The sequence below is a fragment of the Nothobranchius furzeri genome, chromosome 15 (genome assembly GCF_043380555.1).
Source record: "Nothobranchius furzeri strain GRZ-AD chromosome 15, NfurGRZ-RIMD1, whole genome shotgun sequence".
NCBI lineage: Eukaryota > Metazoa > Chordata > Actinopteri > Cyprinodontiformes > Nothobranchiidae > Nothobranchius > Nothobranchius furzeri.
In genome coordinates, this window is record NC_091755.1 from 33,083,432 (window position 1) to 33,110,276 (window position 26,845).

Below are 26,845 nucleotides of genomic sequence, written 5' to 3' on the forward strand. Positions count from 1 at the left end.
CTTATTCCACTCAGGTCCTGATCTCTGAGGGTTTGGGGAAGTACGCCAGGGACCCCAGGTTCGTGTCAGCCACCAAACACGAGATTGCGGACGCCTGCGAGATGACCATCGATGAAATGGAGAGCGCTGCCAGTAATCTGCTCAACGGGAGCATGGGTAACGGCAGCACTGGTGAAACGTGTCTTGCCGATTCAGACTCACATGCTGCTTCACAGCTGAGAGACCAGCGAGACTTCAGCGACGAGGAGCCGTACATGGCCGTGAAAACTGAGGAGGACCTGACAGACGAAATGATATGCATCACGTTATTATAGCAGCGGCTCACACTAAATTAAATAGAAGTTTATTAAATTAATATTCCCTGGTGAGGGGGACATCTCAAAAACCCTGCAATGGACGGAAAAAACAAAACAGGGATGAATATGAGCGCAAAGTGCCTTGTTTTCTCTTTCTGTTGAGTGGAATTCAGCAACATGGATGGCGTTTATAAGGCATGGATCTACCTGCCAGCTTTTTTATTAAGCAGGACAATAACTAGACAATATTTTCTACTTTCATCATTATTAGTGATCATTTGATATGGCTTCAACGCTTGTGAATTATAACTTTGATTTAAAGAGCAAGTTCACGAAGAAATCACTTTTACTTGTTTTTTTAAACATGATGGGTCACACGGAGTTTCAAATGCAGGCTGAGTGTGAAAATAGTCTTCTACACCTAATTCCTGCATTCGCTTCTGATAGAAAATAGATGGGGAATCTTGGATTTAAAAAGCCAGTGACATTAGCATGTCACATTGTAAATTAGCATTCATGGACTCACCCATCTTGGCATGCAACAGGGAAGGCTGTTGTTGTTTTAGCGTCCAGGAGAGAGTAGAGCACGCCTCGGCTAGTATAAGCTAACTGTTAGCATTAGCAGCTCCACAACATGGCAGAACTCCTTCAGGCTTGTGTTATTTGTGAAGGTAAACATCAACATTGGAAAGAAGCAGAAGCTAGCCAGTCAGAGGCGATCTTAGGTGTGTTCTTGCTGTGTCTTTCTAAATCCATGCTTTCGTTCTTTTTTAAACACAGAAACAGTTTTGTTTACCTGTTTGTAGATAATAGAAAGAGCACAGAGAGCACTGCTCAAGGAGAGGATAAGGAACGTCATAACCAAACAGAGGCGTGTGGAGGACGAACTGGAAAGAGGACACCTGGACTTGAAAAGTAATTACAAACTTGAAAAACAAATGGAGGAACTAATTAAAGGACACATGATGGAAAAACAGGAAAAAGAGTTTATAAAAGTAAAAGAAAGACACATAAAGAAGTTAAACAGACTCATAAACAAGAAAAAGGGGGGAGAAATACAAGGCAACTCCACACCAAACTCATGGGTATGTAACATTTCACAATACAAACTAACAGAAGCAGAAGAGAGCATATTAAAGAAAGGTTTAAACTTTGCAGTCACACCAAAAGAAATACCATATGATGAATTTATTGTAGCAACAGAACTAGCATGTCAACAGATCACAGATGAGGGAAAGAGAGCAGAACTCAGAAATAACGTAGTTGGGATATTAAAAAACAGCCGAATTCAACACAGCAATATTACAAAAGAAGAACAATCAGCCATGACATTTTTATCCAAAAATGAACGGATAATTATTCTACCGGCAGACAAAGGAAGAACCACAGTGGTAATGGACAGAGAAAAATATAAACAACAGATGAAACAGATGCTAGAGGACAAAAATACATATGAAATACTTAAAAAAGATCCAACAGAAAACATTAAGAAAAACATGAAAAAATTACTGAAGCCACTACAAGAAAATGGCAAAATAACAGAAAAAATGTACAAACACTGGATTCCTACAGCAAACATAACACCAAGAATATATGGAACACCAAAAATACATAAACAAAACACCCCACTTAGACCAATAGTTGACAGCATAGGTACACCAACATACAACATGGCAAAAGATATCAGCAGAATCATCAGCCCGTTATTAGGAAACACAGACCAACACTGCAAAAATAGTATAGAACTGGCAAAAGAACTAAAGGAAATTACAATAGAAGACAACGACATACTCATCTCACATGACGTCACATCTCTGTTCACAAAAACACCAACCCAAAAAAACATAGACATAGTAGTTAACAGAATCAGACAAGACAAAACTTTACACAAAAGGACAAACCTCACAGCAGATGACATAGCACAACTGATAGGACTGGTAGCTAACTCCACTTACTTCACATACGACAACACAATATACAAACAACTGGAAGGCTTCGCCATGGGTAACCCGTTATCAGCCACCCTGTGCGAGTTTTTCATGGAAGACCTGGAACAAAAAGCCATAGCCACCGCCCCCCCAAACTGCAAAATAAAACTATGGAAACGCTACGTGGATGACATACTGGAAATCATACCAAAAGGACAAACAGAAACACTAACACAACACTTAAACAATATTGACGACACGGGCAACATAAAATTCACTTATGAGTTAGAGACAGACGGCAGCATAGCATTTATGGATATGAAAATCACCAGGCAGACCGACGGGACCCTAAACATAAACACATACAGGAAACCAACACACACAGACCAATATTTATTATGGACATCAGAACACCCCACCATACACAAAATGTCAGTAATCAGAACATTATATCACCGAGCAAACATGATAACAGAAGAGAGAGACCGTAAACAAGAGGACAAACACATACAATACGCTTTAAAGACCTGCGCATACCCGACATGGGCAATAAACAAAGGAAAACAACAAACAAAAACAGAAAGCAAAGAACAACCCAAAAAAAGAACCACAAACCCAGAAAGACAAGAACCAAAACCAGTGATAACCCTACCATACATCAGAGGCATAACGGAAAAAATAAGAGCAACAATGAAAAAACACAACATAAACACACCAACAAAACCATACACAACAGTTAGAAATAGACTAGTACACCCAAAAGACAAAATATCAGCTGGACAAAAATGTGGAGTCATCTACGAAATCCCATGCAAAATATGCAATAAAACATACATAGGAGAAACCGGACGCCAACTCAATACACGGACAATAGAACACAGAAAGGAGTGCGAGAAAGAGGCAAATCGTAAACACACAAGAGCAGCAAAAGAAGAAGCAGAAAGTACAATAAAAAAGTCAGCCGTAACAGATCATTGCTTAAGAGAAAACCATATAATGGACTGGGACAGCACACGGATCATAACCACCGAACAACAAAAATACAAAAGATGGATCAAGGAAGCAATCGAGATAAGGAGACGTGGATGTGGGACCATGAACAGGGACGACGGAGTTTACACGCTGGACCACGCATGGGACTGCATCGTCGGAGAGGGGAGAGCGGGCAGTAGAGGGCGACAACGTCCTCTGCTGCCCGCAGATAAACGGAGAAGGAAGTGACGCGCCACCATCAGCGTCAGCCTGAAGAAGCCGGCAGCCGTCGGCGAAACTGTAGCTACAAACAGGTAAACAAAACTGTTTCTGTGTTTAAAAAAGAACGAAAGCATGGAGTCAGAGGCGAGGTGTCCAAATGTCAGGAAATTACATTCAGATCAAGCAGTTTTCTGCTCCTCCTGGCTAACTTCTACTCCCTGAAACAAGAGCACCAGAGCTTTTTTCCCCACAGAGTTTGACTCACAAGGCATTTATTTTTAGTGGAGACCACTGCAGATGTATTGAAAAAAAAAAACCAGTGAACTTGGTCTTTAAGGTGTTTGTGTTCACCCAGAGTTGGGTGAGCCATCGTTGGCCTGGCAAAAATAAAATTTACAAGGTAATTCATCTGTTTGACATCATACAAAAGAGCCAGTAAAGCAAATAAAATGTGCTAGGACTTAAATCTCCTGCAGACCACAGGATTCTGAAACTGTTTTTCTGTACATAATTTTAAGCATAAACTTAAATTTATTTCCTGTCTTATTTGTGCAACCTTGTTGAGCAGTCAGGAAATGTTGCAATCCAAGAATAAAGCATATTTTGTTATTTTGGGGGTCCAACCATTCCAAAATCCCCATTGGGAGTCAAATGTATGTAAAACGTGATGTTTAACATTTTTACTGGTATCAGCTGCTGGTTCACATTTTCAACCGCCTGATTTGACAGAAAAACTTGACGTGAACTTGCATTTTTATTCCTTTTCCTTCAGTTTATCTCAGTCACGCTGATCCAAAGCCATAACAGCTGGTCCGTTTGAGTCAAGCTGCTGTGGATTCACAGCTCAGGACTTCAGGATTTACATGTTTGACTTGAAAAAGAAACAACATATCAAGAAAAAGAAGACAATGTTGTCCTCAGGCATATCCTTCTAATTTAGAAGATTTTTCAGTTCTTTTCTCTCAATAATTGCTAAAGATTGCAAACACAAACAGACATTTATGATTTGACAAATGTCACAGATTGATAATTCATTTAGCTATTACCTACATTTTAGATTATGCAATGTCTCTAAAACTAGCTACAGACATACATTAGAGGCTCATTATTCTTCCACAGCTGACCAGCATTTTTTTCTCTTTCACTACTTCTTTAAATTTAAAACCAAAACAATATAATATTGTATGGAGTTAATCCCATTTTATTCTAGACAGATTGGATTTATTTAATTTTTTATGTTGTTTTATTGTGCATAATTTATTTTTGCACAGTCGCAAAAAGGTCTAAACGTGATGATAAATCCTGTTGGATTTATAGATTAATATGCTCTTTTTGAAGTTAAAGTCCCGTTAGTCATCACACACTAGTGCATTTTTAGTGGCTAAGATAGATAAGGAACATGCATTTAAGCGCTGCATACAGATTCATGGTGGGATCACTTCTATCCAGGTCTGTTAATTTTTCACTTTGCAAAAAAAACAGGGGGCGGGGGGCAGCCATCAATTGTAGTCATGGCCCCCCCTTAGCACTGATTGAGGCCCTGTTGAGTTTCATATTGCATCCACTTTTTGGAAGATTTTAATCTATAGTTGATGTTTTTGACGTTTTACCTGAACAATCCTTCCCAGCTTGATGGTGCATCAACAGCTGCTTCTCCCACATCATTGCTGATGTCATTTATTAGCAGCAGCTGGCTGAAACTGATTTTTGTAAACCACTCCTGCTCAATTTGACCTGCAACTGATGGAAAACCTGAAAATCTTTCTAGACCAGTTTTTTTTCTTTTGCTAAATATTCAAATAACAAACTCAAACGCTAAATCATGCTGAAAAGTCCACTTCATTAATGCTAGGACTGAATCTGCATCTGTAGTCAAACTTTTCAAATGCATCAATATTTACTTTTAACAAATGAAATGAAAAAAAAGGAAAGCTTTGTTGTGCAACACAGCTTTATTTTTTCTACCATTCCACAGCTTCACAGATGTTTATGAAATGTGTAAAATCTGTACAGGGTTTGTAAAAAAAGCTTGAAGATTTCTGCTTTCTACCTATTGGTTGTATGAAAATGTTGAAAAACGGGACGTCCATCTACTTTGTAGCATAAGGACCAGTACCTTTTAGATTTTCTACCAATAAAAGTAAAATCCCTGTTTTGTACAACTGAGTTTTGGCCTGAAATGAAACACACATTTTATTTTATACAAACAGTCAGGGTGGTGTGTCGACAATCAATACAGAGATGGCAAAAACAAAATAAAGTGTTACCATGGCAACAATGTTCCTTTCCCCTTCATTAAGACAAATTATTTCCACATTATTGTACAAACATTGCATTATAATGTAAACAATAGCTTTTACAGTATAACTATTAACAGAAAACTCAATGGCTTATAATTCCAACCTATTATAGAAAATAACATATTAATAATGATCATAAACAATGTGTCTAAGGCACCTGCTGGCTTAAACAAACTTCACTGATCACAGTGATTATCACATCACTGCGATAATTATATAAACAACTTCATTTTATTGAAAAACATTCATTTCGACACACACACTGATGTAATGCTTAGTTTTTTTTAAAGGTTTTAAGTGTTTTTAAACAAGGTGATTTAATTCGCCCAGGTTGATTTCTTTAGGCACAATTCACAAATATTAGTGCATAGATCACTGACATAAACCAAAACAGTGAAAAAAATCCAAGAAATCAACAACAAAGGTAAACAAATTACAGGAATATTGTCTGTGTGCAGTTTAATCTGCAGAAAAGACTGAAAAAGGAGAAGTTTGGTTGTGATTTTAGTCTTATTCCAGTTTTGAATAACATTTTATTAAATGTACACATCAGTTATTATTCAGTCGCCTCTCATTTAAACGTCTTAACAAAGTAAAAAAGGGAATTTAAACCAACCACAAACCTCTTCCTTTTCACATGAAACCTGGCGAGAAGACTCGAGCACAGTTAAAGCCTGTAAGTTTCCCCAGAATGACGATTAGCATCTTAGCATCTTAAGCGGATTTGAAGTCAAAAACACACGGTGCTGCTGAGTGTTTGGTTAAAACCAGGCAGGATGCTGATTGTTAGACAAGACACTGCTTGCACAGCACTTTGGCTGACTGTAGCTGTAAAGCTTTTTTTAAATGAAATTTATTTTTTCTTAGAAACTCGTAATTTAGAGAACAAGTTGTGAGAAAGAGCTTAAGAGTTTGGCTGATGCAATACCAAAAACTGTTTGTGCTATTTATTAATTTGTGTAAAAATCTGAGAATAAGTGACCAGCTCCTAGCTGCTCCTGCCTGTGATTGGCCGAGCAGAAACAGCTCCACGGATCTGTTCATCTCTGGGTTTCGAGCGTCGCTGGTTTGTACACAGGAACCTCTGCATCAACGGGTGCAGGACGACCTCTGATATTGTCAGCTGCCTTTTCTGCCATCATGATAGTCGGAGCGTTTAGGTTTCCACTGACGACGCTGGGCATGATGGAGGCGTCGACCACACGCAGCCGCTCCAGACCCAGAACCCGCGTGTTGGGGTCCACCACTGCCATGGGATCAGAGGGGGAGCCCATCTTACAGGTGCAGGACGGGTGGTAGGCACTGTCAGCCTTCTGGCGCACAAAGGCATCAATTTCAGCATCAGACTGGACCTGTGGACCGGGCAGGACTTCAGGACCACGAAACGGGTCAAAGGCCTTCTGAGCAAAAATCTCTCTGGACAGTTTGACACACTGCCGAAATTCCCACACGTCAATATCTAAGAAGAAATGAACATTGGGTTACAGGTGCTGCAGCCCAAATGAGATATAAAAAAGCTGAGATCCAAGTCGGGTCTTACCAGTGGAGAGATAGTTTGGCTGAAGAATTGGGTGATCCAGAGGGTTGTTGCTTTTTAGCTTCATCCAGCCGATACTGGTGCTCCTCATTGGTCCAACATGAACCTACAAGCAGCAGAAAAACTAAACTAACACCTGACACTTCAGTGATTTATATTTTCACCATGTTATGCTAGCACTAGCAAGGTCTTTACTGCAACTCTAAAGAGTTTCCCCGCTTCTCCCTCCTCGTTGAAAGTGGAGTTACAACTGTCGTAAACAAACCTGTCTCAGCCTGCTGTAGCTGGTGCTAACAGCGAGCTAACGCTAACATGCGCTAACTGGCACTAAAAAGTCAAGAAGTAAAAATATTACTTACAATCCAATAGCAACAAAGCCAGGTCACCATCAGTCTGTGATTTCATAGCCTCCTTTAGCTCCCTCAAACTAGCGCAGGCCGCGCCGATGTTCACTCTGGTTTTAGCTCTTTGCTTCACATCCAAATACATCACAGTCTTACTTTTACTTCCAGACTCCTCCATGATGCAGACAAAAAATGACTGTCAACAAACTGACATAGCTAACTGCTAGCCTGTATATTAGCTAATGGCAGAGTAAACGGACAAAGAGCTCCACCAAGTGCCACAAAACTGTTAAGTGCAGTTTCTGGTCAGCCGTGGGTTATAGAGTGCTGTCCAGCTCAAAGTTGGTCCATTTTTAACCTAAAAAGGTCACAGAAACCGGTTTTAAAGCAATAGCTTAAAGTGTTTAAAACTCTTTAGTGTTGCTTTAAGGTAGGAAATTCAGCTTAGTGAAATAAAAATCAGTGTCACAATTATAAAGAATGTTTTTTCTGATTTTATTACTCTTCTTCTTTTAGAGTTTTGACATTTATTTGAGCTTGTATGTTGTAAGTACCAGCGCATATATCTAGCCTTTGATGTTTGTGTTTTATAATGAGTAGCTTTAGATTAATTCCAGCTTTCTTCAGATCTATTAAGTGGCTGAAATGAAAAGAAAAATAAGTGAAGCAGCTTCTGTGTCCTTTGTGTGAGATATTTATCACTCCCTGGCTGTCGAACTTCCCTAGAAGAGCCTCTGGGAATTTCTGAGGAAAGATTTTGTTTGTTAAAGGAATTTTTCTATGGAATAGTGTCTTTTCCATGGAAAGTCGCCTTCCTAAATACCCCTTTGCATGTTTGTCATGAGTGCCTCATCAGACCTTTCAAAACTGTTTTGTGGGTTATTCAGTGTGTGATCACTGACCGTGTATTCAGTGGCTTATTGAAGCCATACATGTTACCCAACTGCATGCAGGCTTATCATGACAATGTGCTACATGAAACAAAAGATAACACGGCTGCATTCACTGACGCACCTGATACGCCTCCAACTTCGAAGCAACTCGGCCGTGGTCGATGACTTGTGAAGGCAGGAAGTGAAACTGGATGTCTGGGTGCGTGACTTTAGCTCGACTTCGAATGAACCCTCCACTCTCCAAGTGAGCTGTAGCCCCGTAACCTGTTACAACATCGTCATGGGAAAGTTACTGGACACGATAAAAGTTACATCGTAGAAGATAAAAGGTAAAGTTTGTGACTGTAAGTTGAACCATGATGAGCTAATGTTCCTAATCACTAGACCACAGGTCACATTGCCTTAGCTCTAAATCTGCACTTTGTCATCAAACGGATCGTTGAACACAATAATCCTACGACAAAGAGTTACTTAAAAACACCATGTGAACCTTAGCTTTGACCTTTTCTTGTGAGGAGATTCACACTGTACGTGCAAAATTAAGAGATTAGCACAACAGACAACAACAAAAAGCAACAAAGGGTGAAGCAGGCATGCTCTGCAGAACTGAAACAGCCCCCCCCCCCCCCCCCCAAAAAAAGACTTATAAGAATGTTTTTGTTTCTCATTTGAAACAGATGAAAATAATTAAACTAATTCATGATCTGCAAAGAAAATTTACACTTTACACTGAAAAAAAATGAGTTGGCCAAGAATGTAGACCAAGTAATTTAATTTCATGCAAATTTCCACAAAATTTTATTACATAAAGTCAATGAAAAATCCACTTTTGTTGGAAATGTTTTCTTATGTTAATGTTTATTTGACTTGTGTTTAAATAATGTAATAAAAACAGTTGTGATGTTAGTAAAATTGAACATAAAAATTTTAGTTAGGACCGTGAATCTTATGTTTTTTTTAGTGGATTTAGTTTCGGAAAAATGAAGCAAGTCCTAAAATTTGGATTTGATCCACCATTTTGTTTTTATGAATAAGAGTTGCATCAGAGATTTGACAAATTTTAATTAAATCTTATATAAAAGTTTTAGTGGGTGATTTGAAGGGCCAAAAATAATATTTTGGAGTGTAGCTCGTTTGGGTAAAATGATACAATGAATCCATATCTATTACCTTTGTGCACAAAAGCATTTATATCATAGAAGTTTGGGGATATTTCTATTAAAAAATAACCAGTTTTCTATTATTCACTTCCATTATTTTCTAGTCTTGTTTCTCTGACAGGAGATTTGGGTTACCAGTGAACATGGTGAGCCACTCCAGGCCGATCTTAACCATGTGGAAAGGTTTCTGCGCCTTGTACAAGGTGATGGGCTGAGTACACTGCTGCTGGATGTAGAGCTCCAAGTGGTCCTGCAGGTTCTTACCAACACCTGAGCGACAACACAAAGACGTGCTGGGATGAGACGAGATTAATATCTTGCTTATAACTGAAAAGTCTATAAGCACACACCTGGTAGGTGCTGAACTACTGGAATGCCATGTTCCTTCAGGTCGTCTGCATCTCCCACCCCAGAAAGCATGAGAAGCTGAGGGGAATTTATGGCTCCGCCACTTAATATCACCTCTTTGTCAGCAAACACCTGAACGAGTGAGTAAGAAATAAGTGTCAAAGCCCCACAAACCTAGATTTAAACAACCTTTTTCTTTCTGAGTGTGAAAGTTTGTCTAACATTTATTCTTTCTCACTTTCTTTTTCTGTCCATTTTGCATGTACTCCACTCCAACCGCACGCCGGCCGTCAAACAGGATCTTGGTGGTTAAGCAGTTCACCTCGGTCTTCAGATTGGGCCGACCCAGAGCAGGTCTCAGGTAGGCGCTGGCCGAGCTCCACCTCTTTCCTGCAAGGATGAAGACAATATCAGGTTTATAAAAGATACAAGTGTGTTTTAGACTGTAGGCAGTCGGAGTTTATAAGCTTTAGTTGCACTTGTGCATCTTTTTAAGGTAAATCTAATATGTTTATGTTTATGTATTTAGCAGACGCTTTTGTCCAAAGCGACTTACAAGTGATAATAGGAATGTTGCCCTTGAGGCTAACAACAACAATAACAACAACAACAACAACAAACAATTTCCAGTCAGTCGTAGGTGGCAGTGAGGCAGCATGATGAATCATGGAGAGGAGGGAACAAGGAGTGGACAGTAGAGAGGGGGACGGGGGCAGGGAGGGTGCTAGTTATGTATGTTTATGTTTAACCTTTATAGACGGTCATGTCCATCCATCCAACACCTTCCTGCTGGTGTCCATTCATGTCATCAGTGAAGGGGTATCCAGCCTGCTGCCCCGCCTCAATAAAAGCTCTATGAAGGGGGTGGTTGGTCTTTCCTCTGGACACCTGTAGAGGTCCACTCCCACCTCTGTACCTGCAAAGCGACAAAAAGGAACTCGACTACAAAGCTGCTTAAATCGATAATCTGGGATAAATACTCAAAAATTCTCTTTTATTATCAGATTAGCACTAAATCCAGACATGTTGCTGCTATCTTTGCTCTACTACTGCACATGTCACAACCATACAGATCACTTAAAAGTGAAACGTCCACCTGTGGTGTTTCTTTCCGAGAAGATATTAGTGGGAAAAATTTTTTTGCAAATCAAAAGGAGTGAAAAATCTATTTCCATCCATTTTGTGCATGTATTATGAAGCAAATATATTCAATAACTGTGTGATAATCGCTGCTACTCTGCACATTTTTATTAGAAGCTGTTGAAAGGTGTTATTTAGGTACCTATTTTCTCCCAGCTCATGACACTGAGCTTTCCTGAAGTAAGGCAGGCAGTGCTCATAGTCCCAGCCCTCTGCCCCCTCCCTCTGCCAGCGGTTGTAGTCCTCAGCATGACCGCGGATGTAAACCATGGCATTGAGGGAGGAGGAGCCTCCCCAAACACGGCCCCTTGGCCAGTACAGCACCCTGTTGTCCATGTGGGCCTGGGGTAAAGTGTGGTAGAACCAGTTGTATCTGAAAAGAAGAATAACAAAATGTTTTATTGTTATCAGCGGACAGGATCTTTAAAAAAGTTGAATATTTATTCTTTGTACTTGTCGTCACAGAGGTTGTAGGTCAGAGCAGCCGGCATGTGGATCTTCCATGAGAGCCGTAAGCTTCCAAGCCATTTGTCCTTGGGCCCGGCCTCCAGCAGCAACACCGACTCGTGAGCTTCCTCCGTGAGGCGGTTGGCCAGAACGCAGCCCGCCGACCCCGCACCGATAACCACATAGCTGTAGGACGGCGTCTTCTGATTGGCTGGAGGCGATGACGATGAGTTCCGTAGATAAGCTGAAGCAGTAAAGCATCTGCAACAGTTAAAAAGAGCAGCAGTAAAAAAAAAAAAAAAAAAACACACTTTGGGTTAAAGAAACGCTTATGAAAAATGAGTAAAGAATCACCTGGAGTCCTTCGTGAGTTTACTCCAGGTCCCGGTCACAACCCTACGGGCTCCCGTTTGGCCGAGCGTGGCCACAGACAGCATTCTGAGAAGGTTTCCTGTAATCTCTGTAAATCACAACAGAAGAAGTGACATGTAAAACTGAAAATAGTTAATCTCATGGTTTTACTAAATGCACGCATCGACAAGTATGCTTTATGCTGAAATGAGTCTTAGTTCACTGTGGTTTGTTTGGTTCCTTAATGTTTTCAAAATCTATTTAATAAGAATTTGTTTAAGAAGTGCTGGCATCGGTAAAAGTAAAAAAATTAAACAAATATTACATGTTTCAGTCCGATCAACACCAATAAGACTTGGTGCTGCTTGTATTTGAGATACAGTCTACTGAGGACAGACCTTTTTGAACAGGTAAATGTGTTTGTGTGCATTCGATTCTATGTACATCTCATCTTGTAAATATTTAACCTAAGGTCACACTTGCCAGCTCTGATCACCATAAGCAATGCTACCTTTATTTTGCATTAAAAAACATCAAATATTTTCTGCATTTTTGTGTTTTGAGATTTTTTCTGTTGAGTTTTTGCAGTTTACAACAGTTGCTTATCTGAGAATGCCTGGGATCTCAAATTACTCTTCATCACGTGTCCATTCAAGTGAAAAGTTTATAGTTTGACCTTTAATAAGATCAGTCAGAACCTTTTCTTTCGGTTTGTCTCCCTCCCACGAACATGGTGTTATTAAAATCAACATTTCTGTAACAACTTCATTAAAAACAAAAGAGAAACAAGGAGGATGAAATGCAAAACCAACCATAAATTAAATAAAAATTAATATAAACTGGTGATCATGTTTTGGACTCTTGCACAATTTGATGGCTCTTGTGTTGCGTTCAAAGACCAGGTGAAATGAAGGTCAAGACAAGATTTAGATCCCTTAAATATTTATTTTTCGAAAAACACTGAAATAATCCCAACAAAAATGCTCTAATTATGTGTGTTTAACTCCAATGTTATAAAGACTCGAAATCTACATTCAATAAAGTTTTGCATTAAAAGTCTTGAACGCAAAGGCGATTTCTAAGCTTATCAGTCTTTATATGAGCAATAAATGTAGATTCTGACGTCTGTGCGTCTTTCATGGTTTTTGAACGCTTCAGGCTCTTTATTAGAAACATGCAATGCATTTAAACATCTTAAAATAGGGACTACACTGATAGTGACGCTGATCTGATAGTAAATTTGTTGTTTTCATACGCTTAATAGACAGCTAACTAGTTGTTAGCTGTCTCCTAAGTCGTCTGAACTCCATGAAACGACAGAGAAACCTGCAAAACTAGCGTTAATGTAAACTAAAGACGCGGTTTGTCAACACCCACACAGAAATACACCCTAAAGGAATAAATTCATCAACATGAAGTAGGGTAGCATACCTTTTTAATTCTAGAAACCGAGAGAAATCCAGCAGCACCTAACTGTAAAGGCTATGGTCTGTGTGGGCGGGGCTTAGGGGCGTTTTTAAGGAGGTACCGACTGGCTAGTCCCTCATTCTGGTGCTGTAACAGAACCAACCAGGAACCAAAAAGTCTTCAAATAGACATTTTCCGCTTGTTTTTTTATTAAATGTATTTTTAAACTGTGGATTTTAGTTGGACATGTGGCTGAAAGTACTTTTTTTCTTCTGGTACGTGTCCTCTCAGGTGACAGCTCATCAAATTGTAAGTGTTCTACTAATATTACTACAAAAATATATTCATAAAATGACGTCTGTGCATTTCAACTCTGTCGCTGTTTCTATACAGAATGTGAGCTGTGATGAGTGCTATGGTAAGACTGTTTATTTTTAATTGACAAAGCAAGAGCTCTAATTTTAATACAGATTCCTATACTGTCCTGCAGAGGCGGTTCTGAAGGGGTCTAGGGTGGGCCATTGCCACCCTGGCAGCTATTTGGGAACCCCCCCCCCCCCCCCCCGCTCCAAAAGATTAGCCTACACTAATTTATTTGAAGTTGGAAATACATGCTGAGAGAAACCTTTTTATGTTTTCACTTGGACAGATCACTGAGATAGAAAAGTATTTTTGTTTTACAAAATGGTTACTTTGCACATGATTCAAAAGCACAAAGGCACAGCAAAAAACGAATAAGAAGTAAACCAAGTCATGAGCTGAAGCAAAATACAAGGTTTGCAGAGAACCATGACTGGGAGACCACCAATCTACACTCCAGATTCTTAATATAATAATGTAACACAAACAATAAACTTTTAATTTGATAGATAAATCTACACTCACAATGTTCAATTAAATTATGTAAAATTGTAATAACAAGCATGACTGAAACAATTCCCATGCCACTGTACCAGAATTTCCCCCAACAGACGTTGAGGCATGTCCATCCAAGGTGGCAGCGTTAGAAGTGAAGGTGGCGGACAAAAAAGAGACCAAACTGAACATAAGCTGGGCAATCAACATTGATGGTAACAAGCTTTAATTTGAATATAGATTCACTGATTCAGTTTACTTTTTGAAGGTGTCAAAACTTTTTTCTGCATACATAAGAAAAACAATATGACAAATATTCAAAGTATTTTATTGAAAATCAAACAGCTAAAAAACATGAATCTCAACTGTAGATGTGTTGGCACCTGCATTTAGTTTATTTAAAGAGCAAGTCACCCCAAATCTACTTTTTTTTTACAATTTAATTAAGTGTCTAATAGTGCTGTAGACAAGTGTAGTGATTGTGTTGGTATTTTAAGTCATTTTATTCAAAATGTTAAACTTCTGGATAAACCATCCTTATTGCACCGTCTTGCAAATGGCTGACTCAGTGGTGTTGCTGGTGCCGTATTACAAGGCTGCACTGCACTGGATTGCAGTCGAGTCTCGGTCACACCTCCAGCTAGTTTATCCACTCACGAGTCGAGCTGATACAATATGGCTGAGTGCTACTTGTCAGTTGCTGTTTCAGTGCTGCTCTCTCAGTCCACCACCCAATGCCTCCTTCAGGCGCATTTTTCAAACAGGAAATGTGGGTGGATTAAGACTCTGGTAGGGGGTGACTTGATCTTTAACAAACTGATAGTAGTTTATGTGGTCCTGCTGGATCTCTGTGGTAAACACCAATCTTTAATCTGAATGAGTTAATGCCCACCCACACTCAAAACTCTGTTTTTTTTTTGTTTGTTTTTGTTTTTTTGCAGCTAGTATAAAATACCTGACAGGAACATGGTTTGAAATTTCTGGGCTGCCTTCCCATTTCTGTGAATATGATCCTCCTTTTGCCCAAGCAAATCTCACTGGATCTGAACAGGTGTTAAGCACATCTTCATCTTGTTTAAAGCAGTGTTTGTGTAAACTATAACAACATGGATGTTTGACCATGAAAACTCTATGTTAAAGGCACTGTGTGTGATATTTTTACCTGTTTACTATCAAATCCTGTGTTTCCAGTTCACAAACTTGTCCTTTTTCACTAATATTTCTCACCAGCATCAATTCTAAATATTCCTGTCAACTTCAAATTACACATTTTTATATACATAAACTGTGGTCGAGGCTCCATGGTCATCCAACATCTTAAAATACTGTAGCTGTTTAGGGACATACGAGCTCCACGTTACCCATTAGGACTATGACTGTAACCTGAAAGAACCAGCAGGGGGCAGCAGTGCACCCAGGAAGCATGAAGTCTGCTAAATCAACTAAGAAATAGAAAAGAATAGCTACACCGTCACTGTACTTGTTAGTTTGAATAAAAAACTATGAAATCAAAAGACATAAAATTTGTCAGTTCGTCATTATGTCCAACACAAGGAAGTCGCATATGTTCAGATTCCCACCCGATATTATCTGGACGCCAGCCTCTGATTAGTGTCTCTGACTCCCAAACTCACCTCAAGTTGTTCATCCGTCTTTTCCTAGTACCAGAACTCCTGACCCGGACCCAGCGTGTCCGTTGCAAAGTCCTTCTACTCAAGTCTCCTCTCTTCCCGCAGCCTGCCGTCTCACCCAACATGCTCGTCCGCTAGCCAGTGGCTAAATCAGCGTTGTTTACTTTATCTCCACAACACTTTACTAACAGCGATGTAGTTCTCCACGCGTTACTGAGACGTTCCGACTCAGAGGGCTTCTTCTCAACTTTGGTCTCCTTTTGCTGGTAATCCGTGGGAGTTTATGCACAGCATACACAGCTCCCCGGCTTTAGCTAGTAGCTCGTGTTGCCGATCTCCACCACGCCAGCCGTGAGCCACGATTAGCTGGTGGATAATTTAGCAGCCACGCCACGCTGCCAAGCGGGGTGCAGCAGTGGCAGTTGCCGAGGCAAAATCTCGGGCGTGGGAGGAGTTTGGTGAGGCCATGGAGAAAGACTATCGATCGGCTCCAAAGAGGTTCTGGCAAACTGTCAGGCGCCTCAGGAGAGGAAGGCAGCAACTCGCTCACACTGTTTACAGTGGGGATGGGGAGCTGCTGACGTCAACTGAGGCTATAGTCGGACGGTGGAAGGAATACTTTGAGGAGCTCCTCAATCCCACCAATGCGCATTCCGAGGAGGAACCAGAGCTGGGAGGCCTGGGGATGGACTGTCCGATCTCGGGGGCAGAAGTTGCTGAGGTAGTCAAACAACTACACAGCGGCGGAGCCCCGGGGGCGGATGAGGTTCGTCCTGTGTATCTCAAGGCTATGGATGTTGTAGGGCTGTCATGGTTGACACGTCTCTACATCATTGCGTGGTCATCGGGGGCAGTTCCTAGGGAGTGGCAGACCGGGGTGGTGGTCCCCATCTTTAAGAAGGGTGACCTGAGGGTGTGTTCCAACTATAGGGGGATCACACTCCTCAGCCTCCCTGGAAAGGTCTACTCCAAGGTACTGGAGAGGAGGGTCCGATCGATAGTTGAATCTCAGATAGAGGAGGAGCAATGTGGTTTTCGTCCTGGCCGTGGAACTGTGGACCAGCTCTATACCCTTGCAAGGGTGATGGAGGGGGCATGGGAGTTTGCCCAACCAATCCACATGTGTTTTGTGGATTTGGAGAAGGCTTATGACCGTGTCCCCAGGGGCACCCTGTGGGGGACGCTCCAGGAGTATGGGGTGGGTGGCTTTCTGTTAAGGGCCATTCAGTCCCTTTACCAGAGGAGCGTGAGTTTGGTCCGCATAGCCGGTAGTAAGTCGGACCTGTTCCCAGTGAGGGTTGGACTCCACCAGGGCTGCCCTTTGTCACCGGTTCTGTTCATCACTTTTATGGACAGAATTTCTAGACGCAGCCGTGGTGTGGAGTGTGTCGAGTTTGGTGGCAGGAGAATCTCGTCTCTGCTTTTTGCGGATGATGTGGTCCTCCTAGCTTCATCCAGCTCTGACCTTCAGCTCTTGCTGGGTAGGTTCGTGGCCGAATGTGAAGCGGCTGGGATGAGGATCAGCACCTCCAAATCTGAGACCATGGTTCTCGACCGGGAAAGGGTGGCTTGCCAACTCCGGGTCGGGGGAGAGGTCCTACCTCAAGTGGAGGAGTTTAAGTATCTCGGGGTCTTGTTCACGAGTGAGGGTAGGAGGGATATGGAGATCGACAGGCGGATTGGTTCGGCGTCTGCAGTGATGCGGACGCTGAGCCGATCTGTCGTGGGGAAGAGGGAGCTGAGCCAGAAAGCCAGGCTCTCGATTTACCGGTCGATCTACGTCCCAATCCTCACCTATGGTCATGAGCTTTGGGTAATGACCGAAAGAACGAGATCGCGGATACAAGCGGCCGAAATGAGTTTCCTCCGTAGGGTGGCCGGGCTCAGCCTTAGAGATAGGGTGAGGAGCTCGGACATTCGGGAGGGACTCGGAGTAGAACCGCTGCTCCTCCGGATCGAAAGGAGCCAGTTGAGGTGGTTTGGGCATCTGGTCAGGATGCCTCCTGGACGCCTCCCCGGGGAGGTGTTTCGGGCATGTCCTGCCGGCAGAAGGCCCCCGGGTCGACCCAGGACACGTTGGAGAGGTTACATCTCCAATCTGGTCCGGGAACGCCTTGGGGTCCTGCCGGAGGAGCTGGTGGACAAGGCCGGGGAGAGGACGGCCTGGAGCTCCCTAGTTGGGATGCTGCCCCCGCGACCCGGACCCGGATAAGCGGAGGAAGACGACGACGACGACGACGATAATTTAGCATTGTTTACTTGATGTCCACAGCGTGGCCCCGGCTCACCAACACTCCTTCACCAGCCATAGTTAACGATCAGCCAGTGATCGCTCCATGGATTGTAGCGGCAGCCAGTTTGTTTACATCGAGGCACCGTGATCCACGTGAAACGGGTGTTGTGGGAAATGATGTTCCCCTGAAATGTTCTGTTTCCCTTTGGCAGTCAAGAGCAAATATTTCCAAATCCACAGAAATTAACTTCAACCATTATGAGGACTAAACTACCTCAAATAAAAGGTGGTTAAACTGAGTGAGATTACATCTTTTTACATAACTTTCAAAAATGATAAATAATCTTGCTGCAAAAGAGCGAACAAGAATGTTTTACTGTATCTTTTTTATTGTTTTTAGGAGGAAATACAGATAAAAAAAAATCACAAGCATAAAATTATTACATTACATTACATAATTTTCCCGTAAAACTTGATCAAAAATTTTGTGAAAATAGCCTGAAGTGCGATCACCCGACATGGGGGGAACAGAATATTTTAGGGGAACACAATTTCTCACAACACCCAGCCTCCTGGCTGACGTCACCCCTCCTCCGTGTGTGAATCGTGACCGCTTCAATAACAGAACTAGCTTGCTTCCTTCAGGACTGGTAGGCTGATAAAACAGTCATACTTATAAATACTTATTTTAAAAGGTCGAGTAGCTTGTTTTAAGCTTTGTGTGGGTTAGGCTACACAGGTTTGAAATCCATTATACAGTCAAACTCATGAGTGAGCCACCGTAGCTGCAATACTTTCTCTGAACTGCCTGGCGCTAAAGAGTCGCATTTTTTTCATCGTGATTTCAATGGATTTCACACACTGGGCCTTTAACTCAAATATATGTTTATTTTCAAATCTAGGAATGGTTTCATATTATAGTGGATCCAGGCTATGGCCACATTGGTGTAGATGTTTCTAATATTCCGTTGCCACACCAGAGGGGTGGAGATCATTCCTTGAGTAAATCTATTTGGATCCCTTCTCTACAAAAATGTAAGTCAATTAAAAAAATGCACTATTGAAGTTGGTTGAAAACAGAAAATGTACAAATTTACTAAACATGCTATTGTCAGATTTAGAAATTTGTTGTTAACTTGTTTTACAAGAATTGTGAGTTCTAATCAAAGTCTTACACACTAATGTTGTCCTTATCATCTTTATAGCAAGAGATCCGACTACAAGTGTGGCTGAAGGTGAGCTATTGTTTCTAAAATCAGAACAATTCCTACTACATTTAATGTATGCAAAAAAGCACATTTGTGATGTGAAACAATAATTTTTCTATAATTTTAGACCTTTATTCTACAGTTGAAACCTTCACTGAGCCCCCTCCAGGTAAAGCAGTTAATCAAAGCTTTATCTCATAATCTCATGTCAAATGCATGACTGCCCTTCAAAATCTGGTTTGTTGCCATGTCGACTGTTACACTAATGAGGAATTTGTCATGTCATGTTTTCCTCTGCAGGACAGAGAATCCATGACATTGTTATTTTCACCACTGGAGTGATGGCTGCTTTGATGCTCCTGAGTTTCCTCTACTTATTATGTAAATAAAACACTTATTACATATGTAGCTGAAGCAGGAAGGATAGAACAGATGTGGGATTTTGTGTCCTTTGGGCTATAAGGCCAAGCAGGGCTACGTTACCTATTGTGTTTGTGTGCGTCGAGGAGGCTGTAAATGCCCCGTTCCCAAGGGTACGACCCATGGCAAATCAGTGCACTACAGCATTAATCAACAGAAGTTCACCCGCAGTTTGCAGTCAACTGCAGAGGAGCGCACTGGCCGTCAATGTGGGACCCTGTTGTGGGTGAGAACTCCACCTACAAGTTCAATGAGGTCATTCTGATTGACCCCTTCCACGAGGCTGTCAGATGTAACCCAAACAAAGAGAGACGTGTGGCTTGACCTCTACTGGAAAGAATCAGCCTTCCGCAGCCTTGGAAAGGGCCACAAGTTCCACATGACCGTTCGAGGCTCCCGCCGTGCTGCCTGGAAGAGGCACAACACTCAATCATAATACCATGCCATACCATACTGTACCTTATCGTACGTACGGTACCGTATCGTACCATCCCTTACCGTATATACCATACCATACCCTACCATACCATACCATATCGTACCATACCACGTTTATTTCTAAAGTACATTTAAAAAAAGGACATGACAGCTGACCAAAGTGCTCTACAGTAAGAAACAAGGACGCTCCATGATAAAAGGCTTTTGGTACGGTTTAGGTACGTTACACACACATACATACATACATACATACATACATATATATATACATACATACATACATATATATATATATATATATATATATATAAATATATATATGATGTAGCGTTAGTTTTAGGTCATGCTAGAGGTGCGCATGCACAGTCGAGAGAGCCTTCAGCTGTAATCAGGGTAGTAGAGGGGTTAAAGGTGCAATGCCATTCCACCTCTGAGAAAGTTTGAATCAGCCATTTTTGTATTAACTAAATTCATCATTTCATATATTGGAGTGCATGCTCTGCACAAATCTACACACACTAAATGTATATTTACAAAAACCACTCCACACTGTAAAATTGGTTAAATTTAGTTGTCTGGTTATTTATCCCATCATCTTACAACAGAAGTATTTTCCTTCCTCAAGCATCCAGAACTAAATTTTTGGATAAACAAAGAAATTAGTTGTATAAAGTTTAGGATTAACATTTCAGTTCATAAATGTGTTTGAATAAAAAAATTGCTTTCATTTCTTCACGCTTCTCAGGTAAACGTTCCTGCTCTGTTTTGAAATTTAAAAACCTCTCTACGTCTAATTCGGTTCCCATTCCTGTACTTGTGGTGTACCCGGCTGAGAATTCTGCCTTCCAGCATGCTGTGGTGATGCTGGCAGAGTTTCTTCAGCTGCACGGCGGCTGCAAAGTAGCGATTGACTTGTGGCAGCAGGGGAAAGTTGCAGAGAAGGGTCCACTCCGTTGGTTATCAGAGCAAACAAAGGCAGCAGAACACGTGCTGATTGTTTCACCTCTAGGAGAGGCTGTAAGTTATTTTTCCGCATTTTTCTTTGTTGATTTTGCTTATGTTACCAAAAATTACCTCCCACTTCCCTTTTTTTTTCTTTTAGTCATCTTCACTGCTCCAAAACAAACAAACCCCTCCAGAGCATTCAATCCCAGCTGCTGCTCATGACCTTTACCCTCTGATCCTCAACATGGTCGCAAGTCAGGCAAAGTGTTCCAGCGAGCTGGCCAAGTTCTCTGTGGTGCACCTGAGCAAGAAGCCTTGCGTTTGTCTTCCAGAACTGAAAGTGTGTAGGTCTTTTTATCTGATGAAAGATTTGAACAATCTTTGTAAAAAGCTTCAGAAACCGAGAAAGGCTGAAAAGAAGATTGTGTGGATGCTGTTCAAACCGGGACTTTCCCACAATAAAAAGGATTCTGCAAAGCTGAAGTCAGCTTTAGAAACGTTAGAGGGGCTTAAACCGAGTTCATCCAGAGAACTGTTGATTGGAGATTTGTGATGAAACGTTTGAGATCAATGTGTCAAGATGATGTGTTTTTCCTAAGATGGGCAAATATTCTTTATTTTTCTCTGTTACTCTATTTCCCTTTTTTTATGTTTTAATCTTTTTTTCTTTGGTTGTATGTGTTTTATTCCAATTTTATAGTTGTTATTTTTGGTCACTAGATTTTAGTATTTTACTGTAAAGGACTCTATAAATAAAGATTGATGGATTGATGGATCTAGCAGTTTCCTGATCTGCAGGATTAGTGTCTACATTTACACAATACCAAGTTTAAAAAAAACAAGCACATCACCATAGCAACCCATAGAAACTATTTCTCAGAAGACTTAATGCAGTTTTCTAAACAAATGAGTGTTCATTGCTTTACAAGTGAAATGATTCAGGACAGTGTACAGACTTTGCAGGAGCATCAAACAGGATCTCTTTAAAGTCAGTCCACATGTTGCTCAGTGGCATTTGAAAAACTGGTCCTGCTATCATTCAGTGAGGACTGAACGGGGCAGGATGAGTTAGGTTAGTAGAATGGCATTAGAAGAAACCATCAGAGTTGTAAAATGACTTTATGTCCTTAGTTTGGACACAAGACCAATAATCATGCTATCAAATGAAGGCAACTGAAATTCATTGGTTTCTTGAAGACATTTTGCTTCTCATCCGAGGAGCTTTGTCAATTCTGACTGGAATATGGGAGTCAGGCTAATGAAATGACGTAAATTTAGCTGACACCCCACCCACATCAGAAATCCACGCGAATAGGTGGAGTGGTTAGTGCTACGTTTGTGCTGATTTGTGCCATTAAAATTGTCGATAGTGCTGCTATGGTTTTTAAAATATTCAACATTATTTTTTTAGGTCATCCAGGGGTCACCATCCCCCCAGGTAGGTCCAAAATGAACCTGACCAGTCTACGTTTTTAGTGCTACGTTTGTGCTCATTTGTGCCATGTAAACGGTCGTTTGTGCTGCTGTGGTTTTCGAGATATTTTGGGCCATCACATCACCATCCCCCAGGTATAAGCGACTTTGATGAGCTGATTTTAAAAAGGTGTGCGGCCCAGGGAGTTGGTTTGATGGGGGTTGTTATGTTATCGTTTTAATTTCACTGTTTTGATTTGTTGGTTTGATGATTTATACATGTATTAAATAATTTAGCTAAGGTTTGAGTTTTGCTGCATTTGTAGGCGGTTCTCTGAGCCCCTAGCTGAGTGAGCTTCGTTTTCTGACTGTTAAGGTAAGATAAAACGTTCTCATTACACCTCAGTTGTACAGCCGATTTATGCGTTATTTTTTTATTTTCAGTTTTTCCTCTGCTGCTCAATTGAGTTGGTTGGGTTGAGCAGGTTTTTATCTGTGTTTAAGAACCAACTGTAAAAGGATTTAATGAATAAAGATTGTATTTTAGCTCACAGGGATATAAAGAGACTATATTTCGTTCTTTATTTGCCACTTCCTTTTTGTGACCAAAACCTTGTTGGATTTTGGCGACAGTTGGCTAATGGGTCCCTATTTTGCCCTCGGTTACACACTAACATGAATGCAGGGACAAAACAAGGTGTCTATTTTTTCATATTTAAATACAACAAAAAGTTGTGTGTGTGTGTGTGTGTGTGTGGCGTGGCATGTTTTAATTTTAACCCCGCTTTAACCTGGTTTCATTCAACATGTTTCTGCAAAGCTTGAGCTGCTGAACAGGTGATTGAACCATTGAATTTTAAAGACATGCAGGGTACTGGTTCTTCAGGACCAGTGAGTACCACTGATTTAGTAAAAAAAAAAATACTTCACTACTAGTGCAAAAGTGGACCCAGTAGCTATTAGTGTAGGAATCCCTGGATACTTACAAAAATGAGAAAAAAAGAGTGAAAAACAATTTTTCATTTGAGAAACTGAAATGCTTTAATTAGCCAAATTGAACATGTAACTAATGAACCCAAAAAACAACGACAATATATCCACAAGCAATGAGACCATTCACAGCACATCAGTGCTCCACTGTGTCTAACGCAGCATGTGGTCGTATTTTTGCTTTTTCAGATGCTGCTGACATCGATATTTCCCTCAATGAAGGAAAGATGATGAGCAATGAAGCGATCAACTCTAACAGGCAAGTTGCCATGTTTGAAAAGGCCCCGTTTCACATTTTTGAACTGGGCTTCAACAGTGGCATTGCTTGTTGTGATGCTGGTGCTGTGCAAGAGGGGGACCATTATTCCTGTCCAGAGTGGTAAGTAACTAGCCAGTCTTATTATATGTAGAATAATCTCTGGGAGGAAGTGAATATTATCTCCATCCCCATCAGCTGCAGCAAGTGACCGGCTCTCTTCACATATCTCTGTTAACCACTGTCAGTCTGGATCTCCTCACATGGATCCTCTGTCTTTGTGTTTTCTGACTCTTTGTCAGGAATGATGGAGTCTTCTGCAATCTGGGCTTTCAGATATTTTTTACACACTTCTGATTCGAGAAGGTCCCCAGAACTATCTTGACCTTCTGCCTCACTGAGGGCCACTATGGGGATTGCATGTAAGAGCTTTTTTGCACGGCCTAAGCATTGTGACTGCAAAAGCTGTTCAATTGACCTGACAAAGAAGTCTATGACACAGTGTGGTTTTTTTCTTAGGCAGTCCCACTGGCAGATCATCCTGATGCAGTGCGCAACATCAGTCCTGATAAAGCAAGGGGGAAGTTTTACAGACTTGTTCCCAAGTAAAACATTGAAACATTCGTTAATGTAGCTCCTCAGGTCAGGATGAGGAGTGAAAGCCTTGACCAGAGCTCCAAGGATGGCCAGAGAAAAACCACTGATCACTTCATTTGGAACGGTTGCACCTGCACGAATCCATTCCATCAACCAAATTGCGATGGCATTTACCGTACATCATGCCTCTCTGACAGCATTTGTACCACTGGGACACTGGAGCAGTTGTGCGTAGTCAGAACACCTGATATAGAAAAATGTGGCCAGATGTGCCGTTTGGCCTCACCAGTTGTCTCATTACTGAGCCAGTTGCATCAAAACACACAGTTGAGGGAGATTTTTTGGACAGTGTCTTGTACACTTGTAGCTGAGATTGACTCCAGTAGTGACAGAAAAATGTGTCCAGTCCAATGTCTCTAATGCTACCACCTAGAGGTGCGCTGTATTTTAACATCAGCAATGATACAACTGGGTCTTGGTCTCCTAATTCCATATCTTTTCTTTCTTGTTTGGCTGTCCGCAGGGTGGCCAAATTGGGAAGGTGGCTTGGCTCTGGATTTCCGACATCCATCAGCTCTCCTGCCTTTGCTGATCTCCATACAGCTGGTTCCATCCTGCCCTCACATAGTTCTTTTGCAACTTGCTTACGCAAGCTGCTAGACAAGAAGCGTTTGGAACAACCAGTGTGCAGGGAGACATCTCTGTTTTTGATGCAACACTGGAACACCATTGGGCCATTAATTGTTGGCTCTCTGTCACATAACAGTTTGATATGGCCATTACATTCTTTACAGTAGTCTTTTATGTCTACGTAATTGTTGCACACAGTTGGATAGACCTTTGCTCTTTGGAAGACAAATGTGCATGTGTGTTTGATCATCTTCCAAATCTGAGCATTTATGATATGAGTCCAAATCCCAGGCTTCAAAACTGTATATTCCCTTTTTCCAGATGGAGAAAACGTGTCTTTGTATTCCACTTTTTCAGGAATAAATTCAACCCATTCCTCAAAGGGTATATCCAGCTGATATTCCTGATAGTCTTTTTCTCTTGTAGGAATGCCACCAGCATCTAAATATGGGTCGGCTCTACTTTCACCCTCGTTGTCCTGATTACCGAGTTCAAAAGCTGACCAGATGTTGTGTCTGTTTAACTCAACAAAAGTGTACAGGGACTTTGCGGACATCTTCTGTTGCAGCTGCTGACTCAGCTCAGACCAGACGGTGTAGGCTGGGGTCACTATTTTTCCATTTTGGATAATGGCATCTTTGGAATTACAGAGAACTTCAAAAATGGACTCCTTCTTCACTGATGGCTTCCGGGTTAAAGAATTAAAAACAATTTATCAAAAGCATTGACCATGGTTTCTTTTAATGCATCTGCAAATCTAAATGCACATTTAAAGCAATTAAATAAGCATACACCCCATGGGGCACTGTATGGCGGTCTGCTGCCACACCGAAGTGATTGTAAACACACATATACCAGCAATGCCGTATTGTGGCCAGTGTTCTGACTACATGCTTCCTCGTCGAATATTCCTACTGCAGCGTATTATGACAGTTTTGCTCTTGTTTACAGTATAATAACACGCCCATAAAAGTACAGTTAAATTGAAACAGGTGATATTACTCAAATACTGAACTGTAGTAAAACAATTAGCAAAAATACACACTGTTGTGATTGATTCATGAAAATACCGTGTTTGTCATTTTTCTGTGAATAACAAACATTGGGAATTTTTTTTTTGTTTACACTTTAGTAACATTTTACAAGCTAACTGTCAGGCAAACATACAACAAGCAGTAATATGACAACTTCCAGGGGGTAAGAAAGAAACAAACCTATCTTTTATATAGCGCCTCTCAATAAAAAAACACTCGCCGTGTCTCTTCAGGTAAGCAGCCAGTGACGTAATAATCGGTCTGCGTGTGCGCATTTGCCAAAAGTAGCACATGTCGACTAGGATAGTCAGAACACCGCCCGCCATCTTCGACGGGCCCATTGCATTCTTTTCTACTGAGGAAGGTGCTTACCCAACTAAAAACACATTTTATCAAGCTTTTTCACAAAATCAGACACATAGTATTGCATTATAATTACACTGTAAAAAATGACTGTGAATTACACAGTAATTTACTGTGTTTCTGTAAAGTAACTCACTGTGAATGTATTTAAAGTAAAATACTGTATAATTGACAGTAACTGTTGCAGTACTGTATAAATCACAGTAATAAATGCAATACTGTAAAACTTCACAGCAGACCAAGTTCTACTGTAGTAAGTCACAGTAATATAATCACTACTGTAAGAAACAAAGCAAAAATTTACAGTAGTATGAAAATACTGCATAAATTATGGTAATACATGCAATACTTTAAAAATTCACAGCATACCAAGTCCTACTGCATTAAGTCACAGTAATATCATCACAACTGTAAAAAACAAAACAAGACTTTACAGTAATGGGAAATTATTGTATAAATCACTGTAATAAATACAATACTGTATAAA

At 40.9% G+C, this 26,845-nt stretch overlaps 3 protein-coding genes across 8 annotated transcripts in view; 2 read left to right on the forward strand and 1 right to left on the reverse strand.

The window, feature by feature from the left end:
• cacna1db (calcium channel, voltage-dependent, L type, alpha 1D subunit, b) overlaps positions 1 to 5,695 on the forward strand; it is an 88,843-nt gene extending 83,148 nt beyond the window's left edge. For all 5 annotated transcript variants that reach the window (XM_070544740.1, XM_070544739.1, XM_070544743.1 and 2 more), the window contains one exon: positions 15 to 5,695. In XM_070544740.1, the coding sequence (XP_070400841.1) occupies positions 15 to 314 (300 nt within the window). In that variant the 3' untranslated portion in view covers positions 315 to 5,695. The remainder of the gene's footprint in view (positions 1 to 14) is intronic.
• Positions 5,352 to 13,450, reverse strand: chdh (choline dehydrogenase). 2 transcript variants are annotated; one of them, XM_070544745.1, is made up of 11 exons: positions 13,370 to 13,450; positions 11,942 to 12,047; positions 11,594 to 11,848; positions 11,283 to 11,513; positions 10,750 to 10,916; positions 10,239 to 10,390; positions 10,003 to 10,132; positions 9,788 to 9,922; positions 8,614 to 8,756; positions 7,259 to 7,361; positions 5,352 to 7,177 (listed from the first exon to the last, which is right to left on the reverse strand). In XM_070544745.1, exons 2-11 carry the CDS (start codon positions 12,022 to 12,024, stop codon positions 6,759 to 6,761), a joined length of 1,818 nt encoding a protein of 605 aa, XP_070400846.1. In that variant the 5' UTR covers positions 12,025 to 12,047; positions 13,370 to 13,450; the 3' UTR covers positions 5,352 to 6,758. The 2 variants fall into 2 exon arrangements, with proteins under 2 accessions (XP_070400846.1, XP_070400845.1); XM_070544744.1 differs by having other exon boundaries at positions 10,750 to 10,912; positions 11,279 to 11,513.
• On the forward strand, positions 13,386 to 24,660 carry LOC107390590 (uncharacterized). The gene is made up of 10 exons (XM_070544748.1): positions 13,386 to 13,654; positions 13,739 to 13,763; positions 14,302 to 14,415; positions 15,142 to 15,251; positions 18,967 to 19,099; positions 19,270 to 19,299; positions 19,400 to 19,441; positions 19,573 to 19,653; positions 20,876 to 21,147; positions 21,233 to 24,660. Exons 1-10 carry the CDS (start codon positions 13,592 to 13,594, stop codon positions 21,626 to 21,628), a joined length of 1,266 nt encoding a protein of 421 aa, XP_070400849.1. The 5' UTR covers positions 13,386 to 13,591; the 3' UTR covers positions 21,629 to 24,660.
• The last annotated feature ends 2,185 nt before the right edge of the window (positions 24,661 to 26,845 follow it).